This window comes from Miscanthus floridulus, chromosome 15 (assembly GCF_019320115.1).
Source record: "Miscanthus floridulus cultivar M001 chromosome 15, ASM1932011v1, whole genome shotgun sequence".
NCBI classification, from domain to species: Eukaryota; Viridiplantae; Streptophyta; class Magnoliopsida; order Poales; family Poaceae; genus Miscanthus; species Miscanthus floridulus.
In genome coordinates this window covers 34,622,655-34,643,493 of record NC_089594.1, presented here as the reverse complement: position 1 = coordinate 34,643,493, position 20,839 = coordinate 34,622,655, and the positions used below count along the sequence as shown (strand labels likewise).

The 20,839-nt window shown below is 45.7% G+C and overlaps 2 protein-coding genes across 3 annotated transcripts; both read right to left on the bottom strand.

Moving 5' to 3' along the window:
- Positions 1-5,758: 5,758 nt before the first annotated feature.
- On the bottom strand, positions 5,759-11,321 carry LOC136509291 (uncharacterized). Of its 2 annotated transcripts, none has more exons than XM_066504104.1 (6): positions 11,222-11,321; positions 8,215-8,415; positions 6,433-6,501; positions 6,212-6,287; positions 6,056-6,120; positions 5,759-5,971 (listed from the first exon to the last, which is right to left on the bottom strand). In XM_066504104.1, exons 2-6 carry the CDS (start codon positions 8,395-8,397, stop codon positions 5,879-5,881), a joined length of 486 nt encoding a protein of 161 aa, XP_066360201.1. In that variant the 5' UTR covers positions 8,398-8,415; positions 11,222-11,321; the 3' UTR covers positions 5,759-5,878. The 2 variants fall into 2 exon arrangements, with proteins under 2 accessions (XP_066360201.1, XP_066360202.1); XM_066504105.1 differs by lacking the exon at positions 11,222-11,321 and adding an exon at positions 8,712-8,843 and having other exon boundaries at positions 8,215-8,413.
- A 5,246-nt stretch (positions 11,322-16,567) lies between these two features.
- LOC136508996 (FBD-associated F-box protein At2g26860-like) lies at positions 16,568-20,797 on the bottom strand. Its single transcript, XM_066503785.1, has 4 exons — positions 18,746-20,797; positions 18,379-18,576; positions 18,092-18,283; positions 16,568-16,846 (listed from the first exon to the last, which is right to left on the bottom strand). Exon 1 carries the CDS (start codon positions 19,859-19,861, stop codon positions 18,995-18,997), a length of 867 nt encoding a protein of 288 aa, XP_066359882.1. The 5' UTR covers positions 19,862-20,797; the 3' UTR covers positions 16,568-16,846; positions 18,092-18,283; positions 18,379-18,576; positions 18,746-18,994.
- Between the last annotated feature and the right edge of the window lie 42 nt (positions 20,798-20,839).

Sequence of the window (20,839 nt, the reverse complement as noted above, 5' to 3'; positions counted from 1 at the left end):
CACCGCACTGCTAGCTTCTTCTTCAGCTGTGCATCGCTCTGCCCACTCATTCGAAGCTCCACCGCCCAGTAGTATCCTCTCCGTGGCTGGCGGAACATCGCCGAGCAGAGCAGAGCAGAGCAAGCATGGTGCGCTGCTGTTATTAGCTTGTTGACGTCACCATGACGTCACCCCCATGTCACACGTGTTTTGTGGCCGCTTTCATGTAGGAAAATAAAGTCGTAATACGTTGAAATACGCCACTGTGGGCTGCTGCTCGCGCTGGGCCGCGCTGGCCACCTGCTGCTCGCGCTGGGCCGCGCTGGCCACCTGCTGCTCGCGCTTGGCCTGCTGCCCGCGCTGGCCACCTGCTGCCGGCCTGCCAGCCGCTGCTGGCGCCTGCGCCGCGCGCTGCTGGGCCGCGCCTGCTGCCGGCCTGCCTGCGCTTGCTGCGCTTGCGCCGCGCTTGGCCCGCTGCCACGCTGCTGAGCCGCTGCCGCTGCCGCGCCTGCGCGCGCACGCGCCCGCTGCCACTCGCTGCTGGGCCGCGCTGGCGTCTGCGCTGCTGGGCCTGCGCCGCGCCGCTGGGCCGCGCCACTGCTGCGCCGCGCTGGGCCTGCGCTGCGCCGCCGCTGCCGAGCCGAGCCTTGGGCTGCGAAGCATGTTTCGGTTTCTTTATTTCCTGAGAATAGAAATGCTTAGTTATTTTAGTTATGAATCCAACTTTGATAAATGATAGTAAATGGTGTAGATGTCCAAAAATAGTGAAACCAAGTTTATTAGGTTCACAAAAATACCATCTACTTATTAGTACAGTTAGATTGCAGTTAGCAGTTATGATGATAGGCTCATAAATTTTAATTAGAAAGCTTAGCTTTATATAGATTAATATTGGTAGGAATTATTGTGGCAAATCGGTAATAGTTTTAGCTTTGAAAATTTTACAGTAGGCTCACCAGGGTATTAGGTGCTTGCTGTAAATTTTGTAGCATTAGGAGGTATTGCGAAATAAAATAGCTATTGCCCTTGTTTTATTGTATATAGCGTAAATTAGCGTTAGGAGTAAAAATACCGGTAGTTGCTATAATGATGAATGACATACTTCATACTTGTTGACGATAACAATAGACAACTTAGCACCGTGGTCAGTAGCATTAGCTTAGTAATTAAATTGATGCACTTTTAGTTTAAGAGTTGATGTTGTCATATTGTTAAACATTGCATCATTGTTTCATGTAGATCACGAACTGATAGACTTCGTGCCCGCTAACGAGCCGGAGTACGACGAGGTGATCGAGGAGTACGAGGAGGAGATCCCCGTACAGGAGGGAGCCCAGGAGCCTGTTGGTGCTGACTTTGCTGACCCAGCGCCTGCCCAAGGCAAGCCCCGGTGCATAACCCCTATTTTTAAATGATCACTGAATATATTTATATGATATGCATTTACGTTACAGGCATTTTATGGAAACTACATGCATAGATATATCCACCATGAGTCCTACTAGTGCAGGTCGAGTAGCTGCTATGCTCAGGATGTCGGTAGCGTGAGTAACCTGCCGTTACTCGCAAATAGGTGATTACACTATGATATCATGATGAAATAATGGAAAGGAAAAATGGTGACCGGACAGGGATGTGGATGTTGGTACTGGTGGGTGTGAGGGGTTGTGTCCTGCGGCCAACAGGGCATAGCTCGGTTACACTTTTTCCCTGTCTGTGTCGATTAAGGACTGGTCGTTGCATATGACTCTAGGCAAGTCACAGACTATTGTCCCGAGCACATACTTGGGTATGGGCGCAGGGAAGACTTGCTGCTCTCTTGTCGCGGATCCGGCTCTTTCCGGACCGACTAATGGGAAGAGGAGGTGGTGGAGGTCCTTGCACCGCACTGAGTCCGGGACTCAGGATGTGGGGGCTTGGAGTCCAAGTTTGGACGGGGACCTGGACACCCGGGACAGGAGAGTGGTGGGTTAGTCCTGCTTGTGCCTGGGGTACAAGCGGGGCGTGTGTCTTCGGGGCACCCAGCTGGGTACATTGATTCGCGAATCGCCGGGTTATCCGGTACGGCTTGTCTGCGGTTTAGCACCGTAGTAAGAACTGGAAGTGAAAAAGGAGAAGGAACAATATCGATTGCTCAATCCTTGCTTGAAAGTAGAACAGATGCTTATATAGATTGACTAGATGAAAACTTAATCCGGCTGATGATAATAATGTATCAATAAGGATTCACTATTAGTATTGCTTTTTGCTAAAAGAGAACCAGCAACCATAAAGCCTAGCATATTCCTTGGAGTCGGGAAAGTATTCCCACTGATCGGATAAGTCTTGCGAGTACATTGTGTACTCAGGGTTTATTTACCCCTGTTGCAGGTGATGCTTGAGGAGTTCCTTGTGTGGAGGATCCATCTGGTGGGCTCAGACGGAATCCTCGTTATCTTATCGCTAGATGTTATCTTTTAATATTCCGCTGTTTATCATTCCGCACTCTGTATTTGGTATTGTAATAATGCACTTTTAAGAAACTCTAATGTATGAGATGGACTTGTGTTGTAACTCGTTTTCATTATTGGATCCTTGGGATAAATGTGGATCTTTCGGGTTCTCCCTCGGGGTGTGCCCGACGGATACCGCTCGTGGTAGTGGCTTTCGGGGTGCTTAGTGTCTGGCGGAAGACGAGCGCCTCCGTAAGTACGCTATTCCGGGTGGTTCTGCCACACGGAACCGCGTGCGCGTGCACTGGATCCGCGCTCTCGGCTTGGGGACGCTGGCGACCCGTACAACGCTGCTGGAGGCAGCGTCTCAACCTCGGGCCACGTGACTTCCCCGTCGTCTCGCGAGACGACGCAGACCCCGTCTCCTAGCATCGGCGGGGTGTTTTCTGCGAAATTTACGTCGTGGAGACGGGCTCAAGAGACCCGTTATACATGCCCTTACACGAAACAATGCGGAAACTTTGTTGTCCTCAATCCTTTTTTTGCAGCTGCAGCCTTCATCATAACTGAACGGCTAGCAAAGGCTATAGTCTGTGACCAATTGTGTCTCTCTGTATCTGGCATGTGGAAGCAGTTGCAAAAAAGCCATATTCGCCTATGCAGTATATCCCACCTGTGGTTACAGCTTCGGCAAAGCGAGATAAGCTACTTCCTATCTTCGCCACTGGAAATATCGTTGTTGCTGTCCCTAACATCCTCCTCTTCTGCCCTACTCTTCCTCCTCACAAACCCAATATTTATTATCTGCCTTCTTTCTCTTCCTATTTCTCTTCTCCCTCTAATTCCTCCTTGGGCTTGTCATACGTGAATTTTTCAAAGTTATAAGCAGTTTTCAAGTTCCTCCTTGGGTTTGTCATGCATGAATTTTTCAAAGTTATAAGCAGTTTTCAAGGGAACTTTGATAATTCTTCTTAGGTCGTGCACTGTCATGATGTTTCCACTAGGAAGGTTCTTAATAATCTTGTTTCCACTAGGAAGGTTCTTAATAATCGGGAGTAATTTTTTTCCAAAGATGCTAGTAACTCTCTTAGTATGACAATGTTGCAACAGTCAAAGGATTTAGATATATGTTTAAAGATGTATCATTCCGTATGACCGCAGTAGACAAACTATTGGACTTATGCAAGACATCAAATAAATTTATCATAACCAATGACCTCACAATACTAATGTCACCATTTGCAACAAGATTATGGCAATTTTCTCCAATCTTCAAAAGCAGTTGTGTTGCTGAATTATTGAGCCTTATCTAAACATGCCAAATAAATAATGTTATTCTTCGCTTATTGTATTCAAAGGTCATATGGAAGGTGCTCTTTTCATGTGTTATGAAAACCTCGGCACGTGGTTCAATATAATCTAGGTGCCCTTTTCACTGGTAACTTTTTCAGGTGTCGCGAAAATCTCGGCACCTGGTTTTCAGGTGTCATGAAAACCTCGACACCTAGTTCAAAATAATCTGATCTCGTGCACAAAGGACATGGCAATAGCTTTTATAATATTAAAAAACCATATAAATTAGGGCATGGCTAGCGCCTGGACATCCAGACGGACGGGTGCGTCTAGACGCCCGCGCAGCCCGACCCCGTCCGCTTCGCCTCGCTCCACGCGCGCACTTCGCTCCCGTCTCTGCGCCCGCCGGTCGCCCCTGACCCCATCCTATCTCTCTGCGCAGGTAGCACTTAGGAGCCAGAATGAGTAGCTGAGGACGAGCATGCCTCCAGTGCGCCCCTGACCGTAGCACCACCATCCGTCGGCACCCTAGTGCCCCGTCCACCGGCCCCCGGCGCGCCGCGCGCCCTGCTCGCTCATCCCCATGCCCTGGCCGAACAACATAGAACACTTGCAATATGAAAAACATTTGAATGCAACATACGTGTGAAAAATAGATGAAACATTTGGAACATGCCCTTGCAACATGTTTGTGAAACACATGAAACATTCAAATTACAACTTGCAACATGAAACCACTTGTTGCAACATAAGACAAAAAACAACTGAAATATTTGGAACATTCTATTGCAACATATGTGTGAAACATATGCAATATCCAGATAAAAATGATTGCAACATATGATGAAATATTTTGAACAAACGCTTGCAATACGCCTCTGAAACACTTGCAACATAAGCAACATGTGCAACATCCCCGATCTACTTTTGTAACATCAAGATGAAACAATTGCAACATACATTTGAAACGTCTGAAACACTTGAAACATACATATGTAACATAGGGGAGGGGAAGGCTGGGGCCGGTCGATTCCGACCGTTGAGGTGGGAGACGGCGGCGAGCCACGATGTGCGAGCACCACGGCGTGCTCGTGGGTACCCTTGCCTCGGCCGGGGAAGACCTAAGGCGACACGGCACGTGCGCCCCAGCGGCCATGACGACATCAGCGGCGCACATGACTGTGATTGGGGACGGACGGCGAGTGGCGCAGGTGATTGGGACGGGCGTGCGCAGCCAGCAATGGGCATGGGTATGGCACGGCAGCCGACGAGCACGCGGTGAGGGAAGGGGGTGTCATGGCAGTGCGGAGTGGGCGCGAGCGGACGAGTGGATGCATCAAGCGAATATATTTATTTTCTTAAGAGCGTACGAGTGGATGAGGATGAAGGATGCATCAAGCGAATATATTTATTTTCTTAAGAGCGTATGAGTGGATGAGGATGAACCAGCCACATCCGGACAGAACGGATGCCCACAGCCCAGCATTTATAAATATACATTAATATTAGGGCAGCATCTCAGGGAGTACGAAATTGAAGGCAACACACGGTGAGCCAGGCAATCTTCCTAAGGTTACTCCCCGGATCGTCTGTTTGGCGAATCTCAGGGCCTGCACAGTGGACCTGGTCGGCTATGCTTCAGTTTTGGTACTAGCTATTGAATTATATGAAAACAATACTCATGTTCATCTCAGGATCTCAAAGTAGCAAATCACCGCACAGTCTGCATTTCTAAGGTGTTACACTGTACACGTTCCATCCATTCCAGTCTCAGTATCCACGTAAATCGCAGGCCAGCGTTGCGCACGATCCTTACAGAATAATTCCCGATCAATTGAGCCCAGCAAAAATCACAAAGCGTTCCTCCTGCATCTAATGATGAAACTACACTTTGACCAAATGCTCACTCACTAGTCACTACTACTCCCTCCGTCCCTAAATGTTTGTCGCCACGATTTGCGTACCGATAACTTTGACTCGATTTATAGAAAATACATGCAACATTTCTATCTCTAAATAAATTTATTAAAAAACTATATTCAAATATATATCCAATGATACTAATTATGTATAATAAATATTAATATTTTTTAATATATATTTAGTCAAAGTTGTTTCTCGGGAAGCGAAAACAACAGACATTTAGGGACGGAGAGAGTACATCACACAGCGCATCAATGTGCAGTGGAAGTGCTAGCCTTATCAGCTGCGGTTCTGACATAACCCAAACCTTTCAGCTTCTCCACCAGCTTCCTCTCCGCAGCAGCCTGAATGCATGAACCAGTGAGCGTCAGATACACACCATCAGAAGATTATCGTGCAGAGCTGAGCCCGCCTGTGGCTGTGGGTACCTCGAGCATCGGGCTGTCTTTTGGGATGTTGCATGCCAGGACTATGTTCAGACCAGTCTTCAGCACTAAAACATGTGGGAGAGCAATCTTTCTGTTACTAAAAGCTACCATGAGTGCAGGGCAATTCATTACTGCATCTGCCAACAGAAACAGTACCTAGACGGCGGGCCATGCTTGATCCAGTGTTATCAGATGTTCCACCTAGTACAGAGGTGACGCTCACTCTGTTATCCTGCAAGCGCCATGAGAAGGCCGCATAGTGAAAATAACAACAGAAATAACAAAAATATCAGTTCTCATGAGGCAATACTGCAAAAATGACACAAAATGAAATAATTAAACATCACCTTTCTAAGAGTAAAGCAATTACTGCTTACCAGCCTAGTGGTTGCAGCAGCATACAAATGGCCAAACTTTGTTGTGTTGCATCCAACCCACACATAGATCTACATCAATAAGTATAAAAAGGAAAAACTCAAATGGGATCACTCACATACAGATTCTATGTACATCAATTAAAGAATGAGAGATACCACATTGCAGACATGCTGAGAGCATTGAAACAAATATACATCCAAAATATCATTGAAAACATGCTGAGAGCACTGAAACAAACATACATCTAAAAATATCATTGCAAACAGGTCAATAAGATTCAACAAAATCACATTTAAAGTATGGTGAATGTAGAGAGTACAGCAGCAAATCAAGTTTTTTCCTGACAGATTTTAGTCCTGGTATTACAAGTGATACAAAACATTTTCAAGTCATAACCATGATTGGTAAATAAACAGTTCAAGCTTTGCTCACAGTGACAATGTGGAAAGCGAAACACTTAAAAACTGGCATACTTTCATGTCATTGAAGAGACATACACATACAGGAAATGATTGTAACATCAGGGTTCAAATTTAATTGCTTTTCTAAAAGAAACTTGATAGACATAAGGTACACCTTTCTTTTACCAGATGGCTTCCAGGTGAAGGGTTTTTCTGTCATTTTTTTTCTCGAACTACGCATGAGAGCTGCATGTCATTTCATACCACGAGGTGCCGTCAACGAGTCGGGTTGTAAGGTTTTTTCTGTCTTACCTATAAATCTTTATTTTCCTTTTCGTGTTACGCTTGGCTGTATGGATTGGTCCAATAGAGTTGTGGTGGTGAACAGACTACGAAAACGTTGTTCCATACTAAACCAGAAGGATCTTGATTTACTACATAGTTTTCTGATTTCTCAGCCTATTCAGCCCTAATTGTGTGGCAACAGTATTTGAACAACCATAGATCATGAGTACAAGATAGACGTGCCATGACATTCTATTAACCTTGTCTTACTGAAGCGCACAGCCATAAGCCAACTTTATCATAAAAGTGAACAAAATTGAAGTCTATCACTAGTAGCGATAACCATGACAGACAAATAAACACTTCAAGGAGTTCAAGCTTTGCTGACAGTGAGACTGTGGAACAGCCAAATACTTAAAAGTGGTATTGCTTTCATGTAATTTGAAGAGACAAACAGGATACGACTATAACTTCAGGGTTAAAATTTAGTTTCGTTACTAAAGGAAACTCTGTAGATATCAGGTAGAGTAGAGCACCTTCTTTTTATCCAGATGGCTAACACATAGAGCAAATGAGCAATACAGCAACTATAAGTAATACCATAAGCACTATTCCTTCCAGGAGAAGGGTTTCTCTGGCTTACCTATATTTTTTTCTTTTTCATGTTGCGCTTGGCTGTATAGCTTGGCCCAATAGAGTTGTGGGGGTGAGCAGAGTAAGTAAACTCTGTTCCAAATTTTAAGCCAGTAGGGTCTCGATTTATTACATAGTTTTCTGATTTGTCAGCCTACCTGGTCAGGGCTAATCGGACTATGGAACAATATGTGATCTATCATAGGTCTGAGGACAAGATGGACTGGCAAAATGTTAAAACTAAATGCTATCAGGTCACAAGTTCACATCCTAGTAACTTTATTTTACTGAATGAAAGGACACAGCCATAAGCAAACTTGATCACAACATTGAACAAAATTGAAGTCTATCACTAGAAGTGGCATAAGCAATTACTTATATTACAACGAATTCATGACACATCATGAATTTGAACAACTTCCAGTTTGAGTACTTTAATTGCAGCCAAGAAACCTTATTTACCTGTTTAGGGAACCTCACTATCTGAAAATGAAGTATGACATCATGAATGTCCTCTGTGAAACAAGTTACTTGCAGCTCCCCCTCGGATGATAAGTCACCTGAAGAATTAGTTTGGCCCTCTGTCAAGGTGGGCAAACCCACCACCAAATCTGGAAAGCTAGTTCTCAGCTCCCGTGAAGACATGATGCACCTCTAAACCCTGAAATGAGTTCAAATTGCTTCTTCAGACAGGTGTGTAAGAAGGTCACCTCGTAGTCTCCGACCAAGCAAGGGGGCATTCTTCTGCCGTCCATTATTATGCCGATTACAATATAGGAGGGCCAAAACTGCAGGGGCGGATCCAGTAAAGGGACATGGGTGTACACATGTACACCCAATAATTTTTGCAAAAACTTCGAAGTTAGGAGGCTTGTCAAATAGCTAAATAGCTTTAGGTTAGGGTTTCGGTGCTCAGCTTCGCACAGCATAAGGGAAGGGAAGAGAAGGTGTGGGAGTACCTGGTGGGTGCTCGTCGCCGGCGAAGAGACCAACGAAAGCCTCAGCACCTGGCCTAGGGCGGCGGCGGCCCAACAGTCGTCTGAGAGCGAGAGGGTAGCGAGAGGGAGAGACGAACGAGGAGCGAAGAGGGGATGCAGCGGACGGAAGGGAGGGGGGAATGCAGGTTATGCATCGACGGCGGAAAAAAAAAACGCACGGGCTTCTTGTGGGCCGTTTTTCCAGTTTCTTTGAAAATTTATGTTTTTTTTTATTTTTCTTTCGCTCCCTTTTAATTTTTTATTCTTGTTGATTTCATATCTATTCTCTTTATTGGACACTATCAATGGCTAGTAAAAATTTGTTTTAAATAACATAACAGAAATTTCATATCTATTCTCTTCGTTGTACACTCTCAGTGGCTAGTAAATATACAGTACATTGTGAATAAGTAAACAGAACTTTATATATTTTATTATGGTTGAATATTTTTCTATTGAAGCTAGAAGCCATTTTCATAAGAACATATACCAATTTCACAAACCAAGAAGTGATAGCAACATTTTTTCTAAAATAAAAACAATTTTCTCTTTGTGACAATTTCCCAAGTGAATACTAAATATTTTTGTGCTAAACATGAAACAATAGTTCCCATGAACTAAGAACATTGCTATCATCAATAAAAAATGGTATGAACTCATTAAAAAAATCATGCTCCAACAAGAACTAATAAAGAGTACTGACACTTCAATATCTCATGAAAATTTTGAGTCTTCTTAGCACTCTCTTTTCATTCTATAATTTACTGAAGATTTTTATGCTGTAACAGGGTTAAAGATTAGGTTGCAAATTTTAAAATACTTTTGTGGTTAGCATTGTCACACTTTATCAACCTTAAACAAATCTGGCTAAGCGAGTGTTTATTATCCGCAAGGCATAAAGACGGTAGAGGCGCATAGTGGCGTTAAGTCCATAGAAAAGCTCCAACCAAAAACAAAGGTATACAAGTTGAAAAGATAGACATCGTTATAAGGAAAGAGCAAAAGAAGGCTTGACATGACATGATAGAATAGAAATAGTTTGACTATAAAAACAATTATGCATTTGAAAAAAGTATTGTACAAATAGCAATACTGCATAATTAATAAATTAGGAATGTTGCCACTCTTACATAACACTAGATGTCCTTTATGGAACAAATGGTTTTTTTTTCCTACAGGTAGAACATTTTTTTACTTACCCCTTTGTAGTAAAATATATTTTCGGGTTATAAGCAACTTCTAGAGTAGAAAAAAGCAATATTTTATTAAGAGGAAAGAAATATTATTATAGTATAAAAAAAGTTAGGGGATGTGACACATTTGCCTTCCTAGTATCTTATGGAATAGGAAACTTTTACGTGAGAAACTTTCGGTAAATGGGAGTATGCATAAGACATAATTATCATACCTTTGACAATATAATACTGGAGGTGTTTGGGACTGGTCCGCTCTACGTTTTTAGCCAAACAGTTTAAGCTTCACGCACTCTATTCGAGGTAAAAGGGTGAAGTTGTGAGAGCACCTAAAGAGGTGCTCCACAGCCTCTAGTTTTTTGGGGAGCTGCTTTCATAGTGGAGTTTGTGGAACAGAGTTCGTGGAGCAATCCCAAACACCCCGATATCTAGATATTTTGCATGAGAAATATCCAGGCAATAGATAAATGCAAACAATATGCTACATGGAATACTCTAGATCTAGATATTTTGTGTAATGAGAAATATATGAGGAATAGATAAACATGAGAGATATTCTAAAATATAGAAAAGTGTAGAAGGTTGCCACCATAAAGCTATAAATACATACATAGACTTGTGTTCATTCCATATTGTGTCTTATGCATACTCCCATTTATCGAAAGGTATGATAATTATGTCTTATGCAACCTCCAGTATTATATTGTCAAAGGTATGATAACTATGTCTTATGCATACTCCCATTTATTGAAAGTTTTGCAATGGCAGACGCAGTATTATAATATTGGGTATGCAAAACATTTTTCCGTTTTATTTTATTTATAATCATGTCTAACTCATTATAAACAAACTTTTAACATGCACACTTATAAACTTCGAAATAACTATGAAGTATTTTTAAACTAAATATGTGATGACTACTTTCATAACTTTTGATAACTCACTTGTTGCAAAACTGATTGAACCATCTAATTGGGGGTAAATCTGTTATTTACCGAGTAGGGCGAGATTTTAGAGCGTGGTAATCTCGTGGGTGACAGATGCTACAGGCCACAGCAAAGCTGAAATGTCCGCAATAGCCAAGCAACATGGGCAACACGGAGCATGCACCAGAGCACACACCACGTTGCCACAGGCTAAAATCGCGAGTCCCAGCAAGCAGGGGCGGATCCAGCATACATGATGATTTCTTTTACCACAAATCTAAGCTGGGTCAGATCCTAATGATGCATTGGGGGTTGGGTTGGGTTGGGATTGGGGGTGCGTGGTCAGCGGTGTGGGTGGGCCCGGAAAGAGACGAGTCGATTATCGTCGCTGGTGAAAGGCAAGTGAAGACCTTAGCCAAGTCGTCGTCGGTCACCCAGTGCTGTTGCCGCCGGCAAGGAAACGTGACGTGAGCTAGTACGGCAGAATTTTATCGGTTGTCTACTCACGCGATGCGAGCGGGGATGGGATGGAATGGAACATTGGAACCTCCTACCCCTTTCTTTTTAAGAGAAAGGCTATATATATATATGTCAACAGATTTTCTTGTTTTTAATCTATAAGATTCTGGACCATTCATTTTGTTTAAAGATTGGTGCTGTCCTCTGGATGGACTCTCTAGCTATCAACTGACAGATTTGTTCTATCAAAACCATTTTGACCAATAAAAAGATGATAACTCAGCAAAAAAAACTAACTTTGTACTGCTAGGTTCAAAACTTTGAACTATCACGTTATAAACTTTGTATTGCCAGGTTTAAAACTTTACACTCAGGATTTATAAACTTTCAACTATAACATTATAAATTTTGTACTGCTAGATTCAAAACTTTCAACTATCACATTATAAACTTTATACTGCTAGATTCAGAACTTTACACCTAGGATTTATAAACTTTCAATTATGACATTACAAGCTTTATACTTTTAGGTACAGAACTTTGAACTATGACATTATAAATTTTTGTGCTGCTAGTTTAAAACTTTACACTTAGGATTCATAAACTTTTCATCTATGACATTATAAACTTTGTGCTGCTAGGTTCAAAACTTTGAACTATAACATTATAAACTTTGTACTGCAAGGTCCACAACTCAAATGCAAAATTCAACAGATATAAAGCCAATAAAATTGTCGACAGATTTATATGTGTATTATCTGTCAGATTTTATTTTGGTGAGCTGTCTTCTTTTTTGATTGGCTAAAAATCTGACAGATTTTAGCAAAAGAAATCTATCACCAGATTACTACACAGACCCTTTTTTTTAATTACATGGTACAACATTGGAACCCCCTCATGTTTGGTTGGGTGTATATAAATGATTGGGATGGATCATCCTGTATGGATGGATTATGGATGAGATAGGTTCATATAGGATGGTACGTGTTAATTGTTTGGTTACCTGCACATATGATACATGATTTTTGTTTGAATGGTTGTATGGAATAGTATGGTTCCATACAAGATAATGTTTTGTTAGTTGAATGGGCATATCCAAGAATTCACCGAGATTATGTATATTGCACAAATTTGTTATTAAGAATGTAGCAATATTTCATAATCTCCTACAACTAAAAAGAACAAAGTGTGTATATTTTTTGGTGTGATATTTGTTTTGATTCGTCCGTCTGCCCACGCCTGCAATCCCACGACATCTTAATTACTGATTGATCGTGTCATTCTCCTTGATTGAATATTGCCTGTCATGTGATAAAGGAATCACAGCAAAATAGGAAGTAGAAAATTATTGAGCTATCCATATACACATTGCATGTTTGCATGCACCAGCATACATGGCAACGAGCAAAAGGAAAGAGAATTAACACAGAAGGAAAGAGAATGAAGACATAAGGAATCTTTTTGTATTTCTGAGAACCTTACCAAATCTGCCTACATTTAATTACTTCCCCTCTTTGTATTTGCAAAAGGAACAACTTTTTCCTCATTTCATTTGGTTTCACGCTCACGTGTTCCATCGCCCTCGCTTGCTATTTCTTGCGTGAACCATAGTTGATGTCATCTGTCTTCCATGGCCTAGCCTCCCAATCCCAAGAGAAGGTCCCTACCTCTCCCTGACTGGAGATCTGGCCTGCCATAGGATCTTCTCGAGTCCATCGGGCAGCGTCTCGCGTCAGGCCACGATGCGACGTCCTTTCGATCCGCTTGCTCCCCATGGCGCGCCGCCGTCCCGTTCGCGACCTTCGGGCCGCTCTTGCTGCTCCCGTTCGACCCTGACTTGGACCGCGTCGGCTTCTACTGCGTCTCGGGGAAGAAGGTCTTGTCTAAGACGCTGCCCGACGTGTGCGGCAAGGTGGCGTGCGGCTCCTCGTGTGGGTGGCTGGCGCTCATGGACGAGGCGGTGTCTGTGACGCTGCTGAATCCATTCGTCGGTGCCCGTGCCCCCGCGTTGAGCTCTCGCCAGCAGGCGAACACGTCATGGTGGCGTCCTCATTGGAACGCGTGTCTAGGGTCCACGGTCGGTGGGTCCTCCATCCCACCAACGGCTACGGGGACGTGGATGCCACAGGCAGAGCCATCAAGCTAGAAGACATGAGGGACGTGTTCTTCCGTGAGATCGTGCTCTCGGCGCCGCCTGACGCCGTCGGCCATGAGTGCGTGGCCATGGCCATGCTTGGGTGCTCTACGGAGGTCGCGTTCTACCGGGTTGGAGTCGACAGCACATGGACGCTGCTCGACACCAAACTAGAGTTCTCTGTGGGGTCCATCGTCCACTGCCAAGACAAGTTCTTAGGAGAAATCTCCGTCTGCAACAGCAACGCCGCCGACACTACTCCAACCGCGACGCTACTGCCATCGCTGTCGCCATTTGCGAGGCTCTGCCACCGCGGCTACCTGGAATCAAATGGTGAGATGCACATTGTGGGTGCCATGGTGAGCACGTTCCACGAGACACAGAGCTTCACCTATAGCAGCGCGATCTACAAGTGCAACCTCCAGGACCATACGCCGGAGTGGTCCAGAGTGAGGGACATCGGTGATCAGACACTGTTTGTGTATAAACATTCCAATGAAAGCTTCAGTGGAACAAGTGTATCCAAGTACAAGGAGAATAAAATCTATATGTCTGAGCCATTGTATGGGGATCCATATGACTTGGTCCATCGACTGGAGATCGTTGATATTGCTACCGGTGCATCCGAAGTGAAGCCCGTCCAGAAAAAGATGTAGGGTTCTGAGGCTTTAGGTTGGATTCGACCCAATCTCTGGAAGCTCTAGAGTTTGTGAACCTGCAACGCCGCGCACTCCATGACTGTGTTAAATTCATAAACTTTGCTTTTTGGATTAAATGTCACTTTAACGTTGGTATTTAATTTAACAGTATTGTTATCTTATCGTGCGATCCATGTGTTTTTAGTATAAATTGTTAGTTATCCCGTAGCAACGTACGGCACGCTACCTAGTAAGAGAATACAATTAAGCAAGATAAGTCGTCACTGATTTGTTATATTATATTAAAAAATCTCTACTACAATGACTTTCCATAGTGCCAGGACTGATGAGGCCGAATAAATAAAACCACTATGGAACTATGCAAGCATGAGTACATATGCAGCTCTAATGAATATAATCTTTTTCTGTACAAGCTGCATGTGCTCCATCTACAATGTGCAATACAAAGCATTATATAAGTTTAGACTTGGAAAAGAGAAGGGCGTTAGTAGCGCTCGACCGCCCGGAGCCCCCAAAAATATCGAACGCCCTAATCCTTCGCACCGGAGGCCGCGCCGCATGCGAAAAAAGCCCACACTGTCTATTTTTAACACCCCACCGTGTGGACCCCACACTGCAATTTCGTCGGACCACCACATCTGCATGCAGTAACCCACATGGATCCTAGTCACAGGCCCCGCCTGTGGATGCCGCGCCGCGGATGCGTCTACCGGCCTCAGGTGCCCGCACGGCGACCCATGGTGGCGCCTCAGCAGCTGTGGCAGGTGGGTCCCATTGCAACATGTGCAACCCTCGATCTACTTTTGCAACATCCAGATGAAACACTTGAAACATATGTCCAAAACAGCTGAAACACTTGCAATATACGTTTGAAACACTTAAAAAACACTAGAAAAAAACTTAAAAACACATGTGTAGCCATTGCAAACATCCAGATGAAAACAGTTGCAACATACATATGAAAACACATGAAACACTTGCATATATATGCAACATCTAGATCTACTTTTGAAACATCCAAATAAAACACATACAACATATGTCTAAAATAGATGAAACATTTGAAACATACAATTGAACAATGTCCGACAAGGCACTATTCTGCGCTCGCCTTGGCGCGCTTATGTGCTGGGCGACGGGGTACCGCGGTGCCCAGACTTGTCGTCCCCCTTGTCCCTCTGTGTAGATCCTTGATGAATGGGACTGTGGGTGGCGTCGAAGATGGCAAACACGGTTGCGCGGTGGAGGAGACAACATGCTTGGATGAGAAGAGGCTGGCGGCGCCGGGGAAGGAAGGAAGGAAGGAGGTTGGCCGCGACGGAGAGGAAGGGAGGAGGCTGGCCGCGGCGGAGAAGGAAGGGAGGAGGCTGGCCGCGACAGAGAAGCAAGGGAGGAGACGTGCGGCCTCGGAGATGAGGAGGAGTCACGCAGCCACGGAGATGGGGAGGAGTCGGCGAGGCGCGCAGTGGTGGAGACGGTTGCGTGCGTCTAGGAGGAGGGTAGATGCCTGGTGGATAAGGTCCTAGTGGATAAGTGGGCTCTGCTTTGATGGGCCTTTCTATTTTTAATGGGCCTTTATGTTAAATAAGGTCCATATATCTCTAATTTCTTCTCTTTTTTAAGGTAATTAAAAAAATGTGTAAAACGCCTAGGCGCGCCTATGCATGCCTAGGCGCTAGGAGATGGGTTACCGCCTAGAAACTGCCTAGCGCTTAAAAAAACATTGCAATTGAAACATACGTGTATAGCCATTGCAACATGTGCAACATCACGATATACTTTTGCAACATCGATATAAAACACTTGCAACGTACCTGTGAAACATCTGAAATACTTGAAGGATATGCTTGCAACGTGCACTTTCAGCACAAATATCACCTTGCTATTTGGACGAATTGAGGCTGCTTGTCGTCTCGCGGAGCTCGATGCTAGTGCGGAGATCGACGCCGGCGCGGAGTTGGGAGGGTGCAGCAGGTGGGCGGGTGTAGTGCCCGCGACGAGCGACCACCACGCCGAGAAGGCGTCGGCAGGCGCAGGGGCGGACATAGCGGTGGGGCGGGGGGCTCAAGCCCCCCTACCCATTTCGCAGCAGTGGAACCCCTGTGGAGCCCTCATAAATTTTTAGGCAAAATTCTATAGTGTAAGGGGGGTTGAGACTTAAGATCGAACAACAGTGTTGTTCAGCCCCCCTGAAATATTTTCTGGGTCCGCCGCTGGACGGGCGGGTGCGGTGCCCGCAGGGCTGCGCCCCTGCGTTGGAGAAAGGCCGCAGAGGAATGGGATTGGGCGTCGGGAGCGAGCGTCGCGGGCCCGATCGGGGCGCGTGATGAGGAAGAGCGGCATCCGGACCGATGGACGCCCTGAGGAGAGCATTATAAAAAAGAGAATATAATTGGTTTGCACTCACGTTATTTACAAGGAGGTAATTGCATCTGTACTAATGCAACAGATCAAAAAAATCAGGGACAGAAAGCTGTAATCCACACATGAGAATATAATTGGTTTGCACTCACGTTATTTACAAGGAGGTAATTGCATCTGTACTAATGCAACAGATCAAAAAAATCAGGGACAGAAAGCTGTAATCCACACATGCATAGTCAAATCGATCTTTTGCTAATACACACCAACAGCAGTAATCCATGCGGCTCCGGCCGGAGTAGGAGGGGCGAAGGGGTGAGACGGCGAGCGGAGATGTGAGCAGCGAGCAGGATGCAGACGCTCAGCCCGGTGTCAGTCTGGTGTCCTGCATGGTGTAGTTCAGTATTTTTTGCCGAACTAGATGATCCAACATCACAAGAGAATATTCGATTGCTCTGGATAGTTCGGTAGGGACTAGTTCGATCCGGCAACCAAACCGAATTTTTTACTATTTAGTCCCTTTTTTCGAAAGTTTCTCTCAAATAGACCCCTGACGGAAAGAATTCCGGAAATGGACCCTTGGCTCGACGCCAGAGTGACTGACGCCGAGCTCGGCGCCACGGTCACTGGCGCCGAGCTCCTGGACACGGGGAAATAGCCTGCCAGGGTCTCGGCGCCATTCACTGTGGCGCCGAGCTCGGCGCCGTAGATCTTGGCGCCGAGCTCGGCGCCATAGTGAATGGCGCCGAGACACCTACATTTAACCCAGCCTACACTTCTTCTCCGAGCGTTCTTCCTCTTATTTCTCCTCCGTCTCGGGTTTTTTTCTCGCCACTTCACCCTACCGTGGCGCCGAGCTCGGCGCCAGTCTCTGGCGCTGAGCCAAGGATCCATTTCCGGAATTCTTTCCGCCAGGGGTCTATTTGAGAGAAACTTTCGAAAAAAGGGCCAAATAGTAAAAAATTCGGGCAACCAAATGGTGGGACATGTGGGCCTCAGCTGGCTATCCATGATGGCATGATGCACTAGTGCGTGTATGGTTCGATACTAGGAACCAATCGCTGCCTAAGCATCGAAAGGTCACACGGCCCAGCAAGCTCAAATAGCAGACGCATCGAATTCTCATGTTCTTTTTCACTATCTCTATCTCTATCTCTATATACCATGCTTGAGAATTTAGATAAGGGATTTAGAAACACTCTCTTGACGTTTACAGCATATCATGCTTAGTACATAGGGCGTCTTACTAAAATTTATAATTCCTCACTTAGGTGACCCAGTATTCATCCCGCCCGATTCCCATGATTATTTATCATCTAGTTGTTAAATTGCTAGTTTAGAAAATAAATTTGTAGTCACTATTATAAAATTCTTTTTCTTAAAATATCAGTGAAGAGACAAGAGGCTAGACTAAGCTTAAAGGGATAAGAGTTAACTTAGCTCATAGTGTTGATCCTAAAGCATAGAAGTTCCATGTTAGAAAATTTTAGGGGCGTAACAATTGAGTTATGCAAAGCTTGATATAATAGGATCATATGTGTAAGCCAGCCTCCGCTCTGATACCCATATGTGTAAGCCAGCCTCTGCTCTGATACCCATCTTCTTTAATGAAGTACAAGTTGAAGCTTACGGTCACACTTTGAAGATCCGTGGCGCTTGCGAGCACGAACTGCAAGAACCGGAGTTCGCAGCCAGTTCCAGTCATTCCCCTAAAATCTGCTTCGCTGAGGTTAGCTAAAGAGATATCGCTTGATCCCCATAGGTCTGGATGATTGCAGGTGAAATCGAAGTCTCCACATACATCATGGTAGTAATATTCATCCTGTTGCAGCATGGAGATCGATATGCATGGTTTAGTGCAAGGGAAACACTGTATATAAAACTCTGCAGGCTTAGTTACGATAATGTGCTGCTCACCCTCTTATACCAGATATGTGGCGAATCGTCTAGCTGCAGACTGAGATGCTTGAGATTTTTGAATCTTGTGAGGAGACCTGCGACACCATCTCCAAAGGAATGGCACTCACACTTAACATCAATGCTAACCAACAAAGATGCGACATTAGGAAGCCGTGGTATCTTATCTTTGATCAAGTCAACGCGCCGCTCTTCTTCCTGATTAAATCAAGGGTCAGAAAAAAACAGATGTAATTAAGCAACTGGAAAAGGAATATTGTCAGCAATAGATTAGATTTGAACCTTGCATCGAGCTAAGCTAACAAGTAGAAAGAGTGTGAAACAAACAGTGAAAGTAAAGCCGCAGTCTCACAAGATATATACATACCGATGGAACGTAAAGATCCACTACCAGGCACCTGACTGAAGAGATATAATGCTTGAGGAGACAGATACTACTACTATTTGGGTCTTCGTCATTGTCGTCGTCCTCCTCCTCCTCCTCCTTATGGGTGATCAAGTCAATCTTTATGTGCCACAGGCACGGCAACGGGCCGTGGATAGAGGCTGTGTTCTCCAAGTAAGTGACCTCCTTGAGCCCCGGGGCTGAGACCCTGACGGCCCCGAGATAATAGCACTAGTTCATTTCAAGATACAGGAGCTTCGGGGTCCTCAGTTCCAGAAACCCCATCTTATCGACACAGACACATTCCATGGACAGCTCCAAGAGCTCGCCGGCGTCGAGCACCAGCTCACTGGTGAAGACGTGCATCATGCGCAGCTTCTGCAAGATTGGGCAGCACGCCGATGACAAGAGCCGAGCAAGAAGGTGGCCACTGCCCACTGCGAGCTGCACGAATTCGAGCGTGAGGTCCCTGAGTGATGTGAACACCGCGGTGCGTGGGAGTTGGACTACTGCGTGCCTTAACCCCAAACGCATACACTCCAGCTTTGGGGAGCTAGGAAGCTCATCGAGATCTATTACAAGTGCCTTGTTGTTGGCTAGTGGTGGCAGGCAAAGGTTGAACTGGAAACCCTTCACTTGGTGGCGCATGGCGTAACGAATCCACGCCTTCGCTGCTTCCATGGCCGGCCACAGGCGTTGCTGTCTTTGGCCGAGAAGGAGAAAAGAGTGCGCGTCCAATAACAGCGGGATCTTCACTTCGTCGATGCGGGCTTCCGATATCGCACCCGCACGCTGCTCCAGTACGTCGTTGACGATGGCGATGTACTGTCTGAGGTCGCCGGCCGACAAGAGCACCGGCCACCCGAAGAAGTCCAGTACGGGTAAGCGTTTCCAGAGGCTGCGCCACCGCTTGGACAGCACGCTCGTGCGCACGAGCTCCCTCACGTTGAGGTGCGCCAACCTGAGGCTGAGCTCGCACAAGTCGTCGTCCAGGGCGCTGATCCGATCGTCGCCGCCGCCGGCGCTGCCGTCGTCTTGGTCAGCGGTTGGGCTCGGCGGCGGCGGTGTTTGCTTCGCCTTCTTCTTCATGGACTCCATGGTCGCCGGATGGAGAAGCAGGCAGGGAATCAATGGAATCAGGCCGGTGGCTCTCTTGCGGGCTGCAGCGGTGGAACGACGATGGGTGGAGAATGGAGGGGTCGATGCTGCGTGTGATAGTTCAGGTGGCGTGGTTCTTGACTACCGTATATACTCCACTATAGAGAGAGCGGAGCCAGCGTGGAGGTCTGGAGCAGATCCACGCGCCCGCGCGGAGACCGATATCGGAGTAGCGGTGACGGTCGGCGGCCGGGGGCCGGGGGTTGAGTTGAGGGTGGCTCGATTTGGACAGAGGATCGAGGTAAACGAACGACAAGCAGAGCGGCGGCTGAAGCTGAAGCTCAAGGGAGTCTGGTGCGGACGTGCGGTGGGTTACTGGGCTAGGGTTACATGGAAATTGGGCTGGGCTGGCTTTCGTTATTGGGCTGAAGCTGTACCAAACCAGAGGCAAAGCCGCAAAGCTACGTTTGTCCGCGACGACGCCGGTAGAGTGCGATTTTTGGGCAGCCTAAACCCTGGCCTAAACTCAGTGATTCGAGATTTTTGCAGTCGTTGATCTCAACATGGTGGAGCTTGGTTTTCGCGGAAGTGCATGTCCGCAACATTAATCGAATGAGACAGAGTCCGGTAAGAGATAGCTGATTTGGGCCAGGTAATCAGGCACCGTAAGCGTCCAATTTCAAACCAAAAGGCCCATCAGTTTCATATTCAAAATGGCCCTAAGAATAAAGCCACAAACACTGACCAGAAAACGGCGGCGAGCTCACAAACATTTCGAGCCCCACTACGGGCACCGCACTGCCACAGTGCCACTCTGAAAGAGAGAAATTTGAGAATTTTCAGCAATGAAGCAGAAACAGCGCAACAGGTGGCTGCAAGAATCAAAGAAGACAGAGAGCAAAGAAAGAGAGCTTTCACTTAGGTTTAGCCGCTGCCTCCCCCTTGATTGTTGGCTGTTTTTGAGTGGCTCTGTTCCCC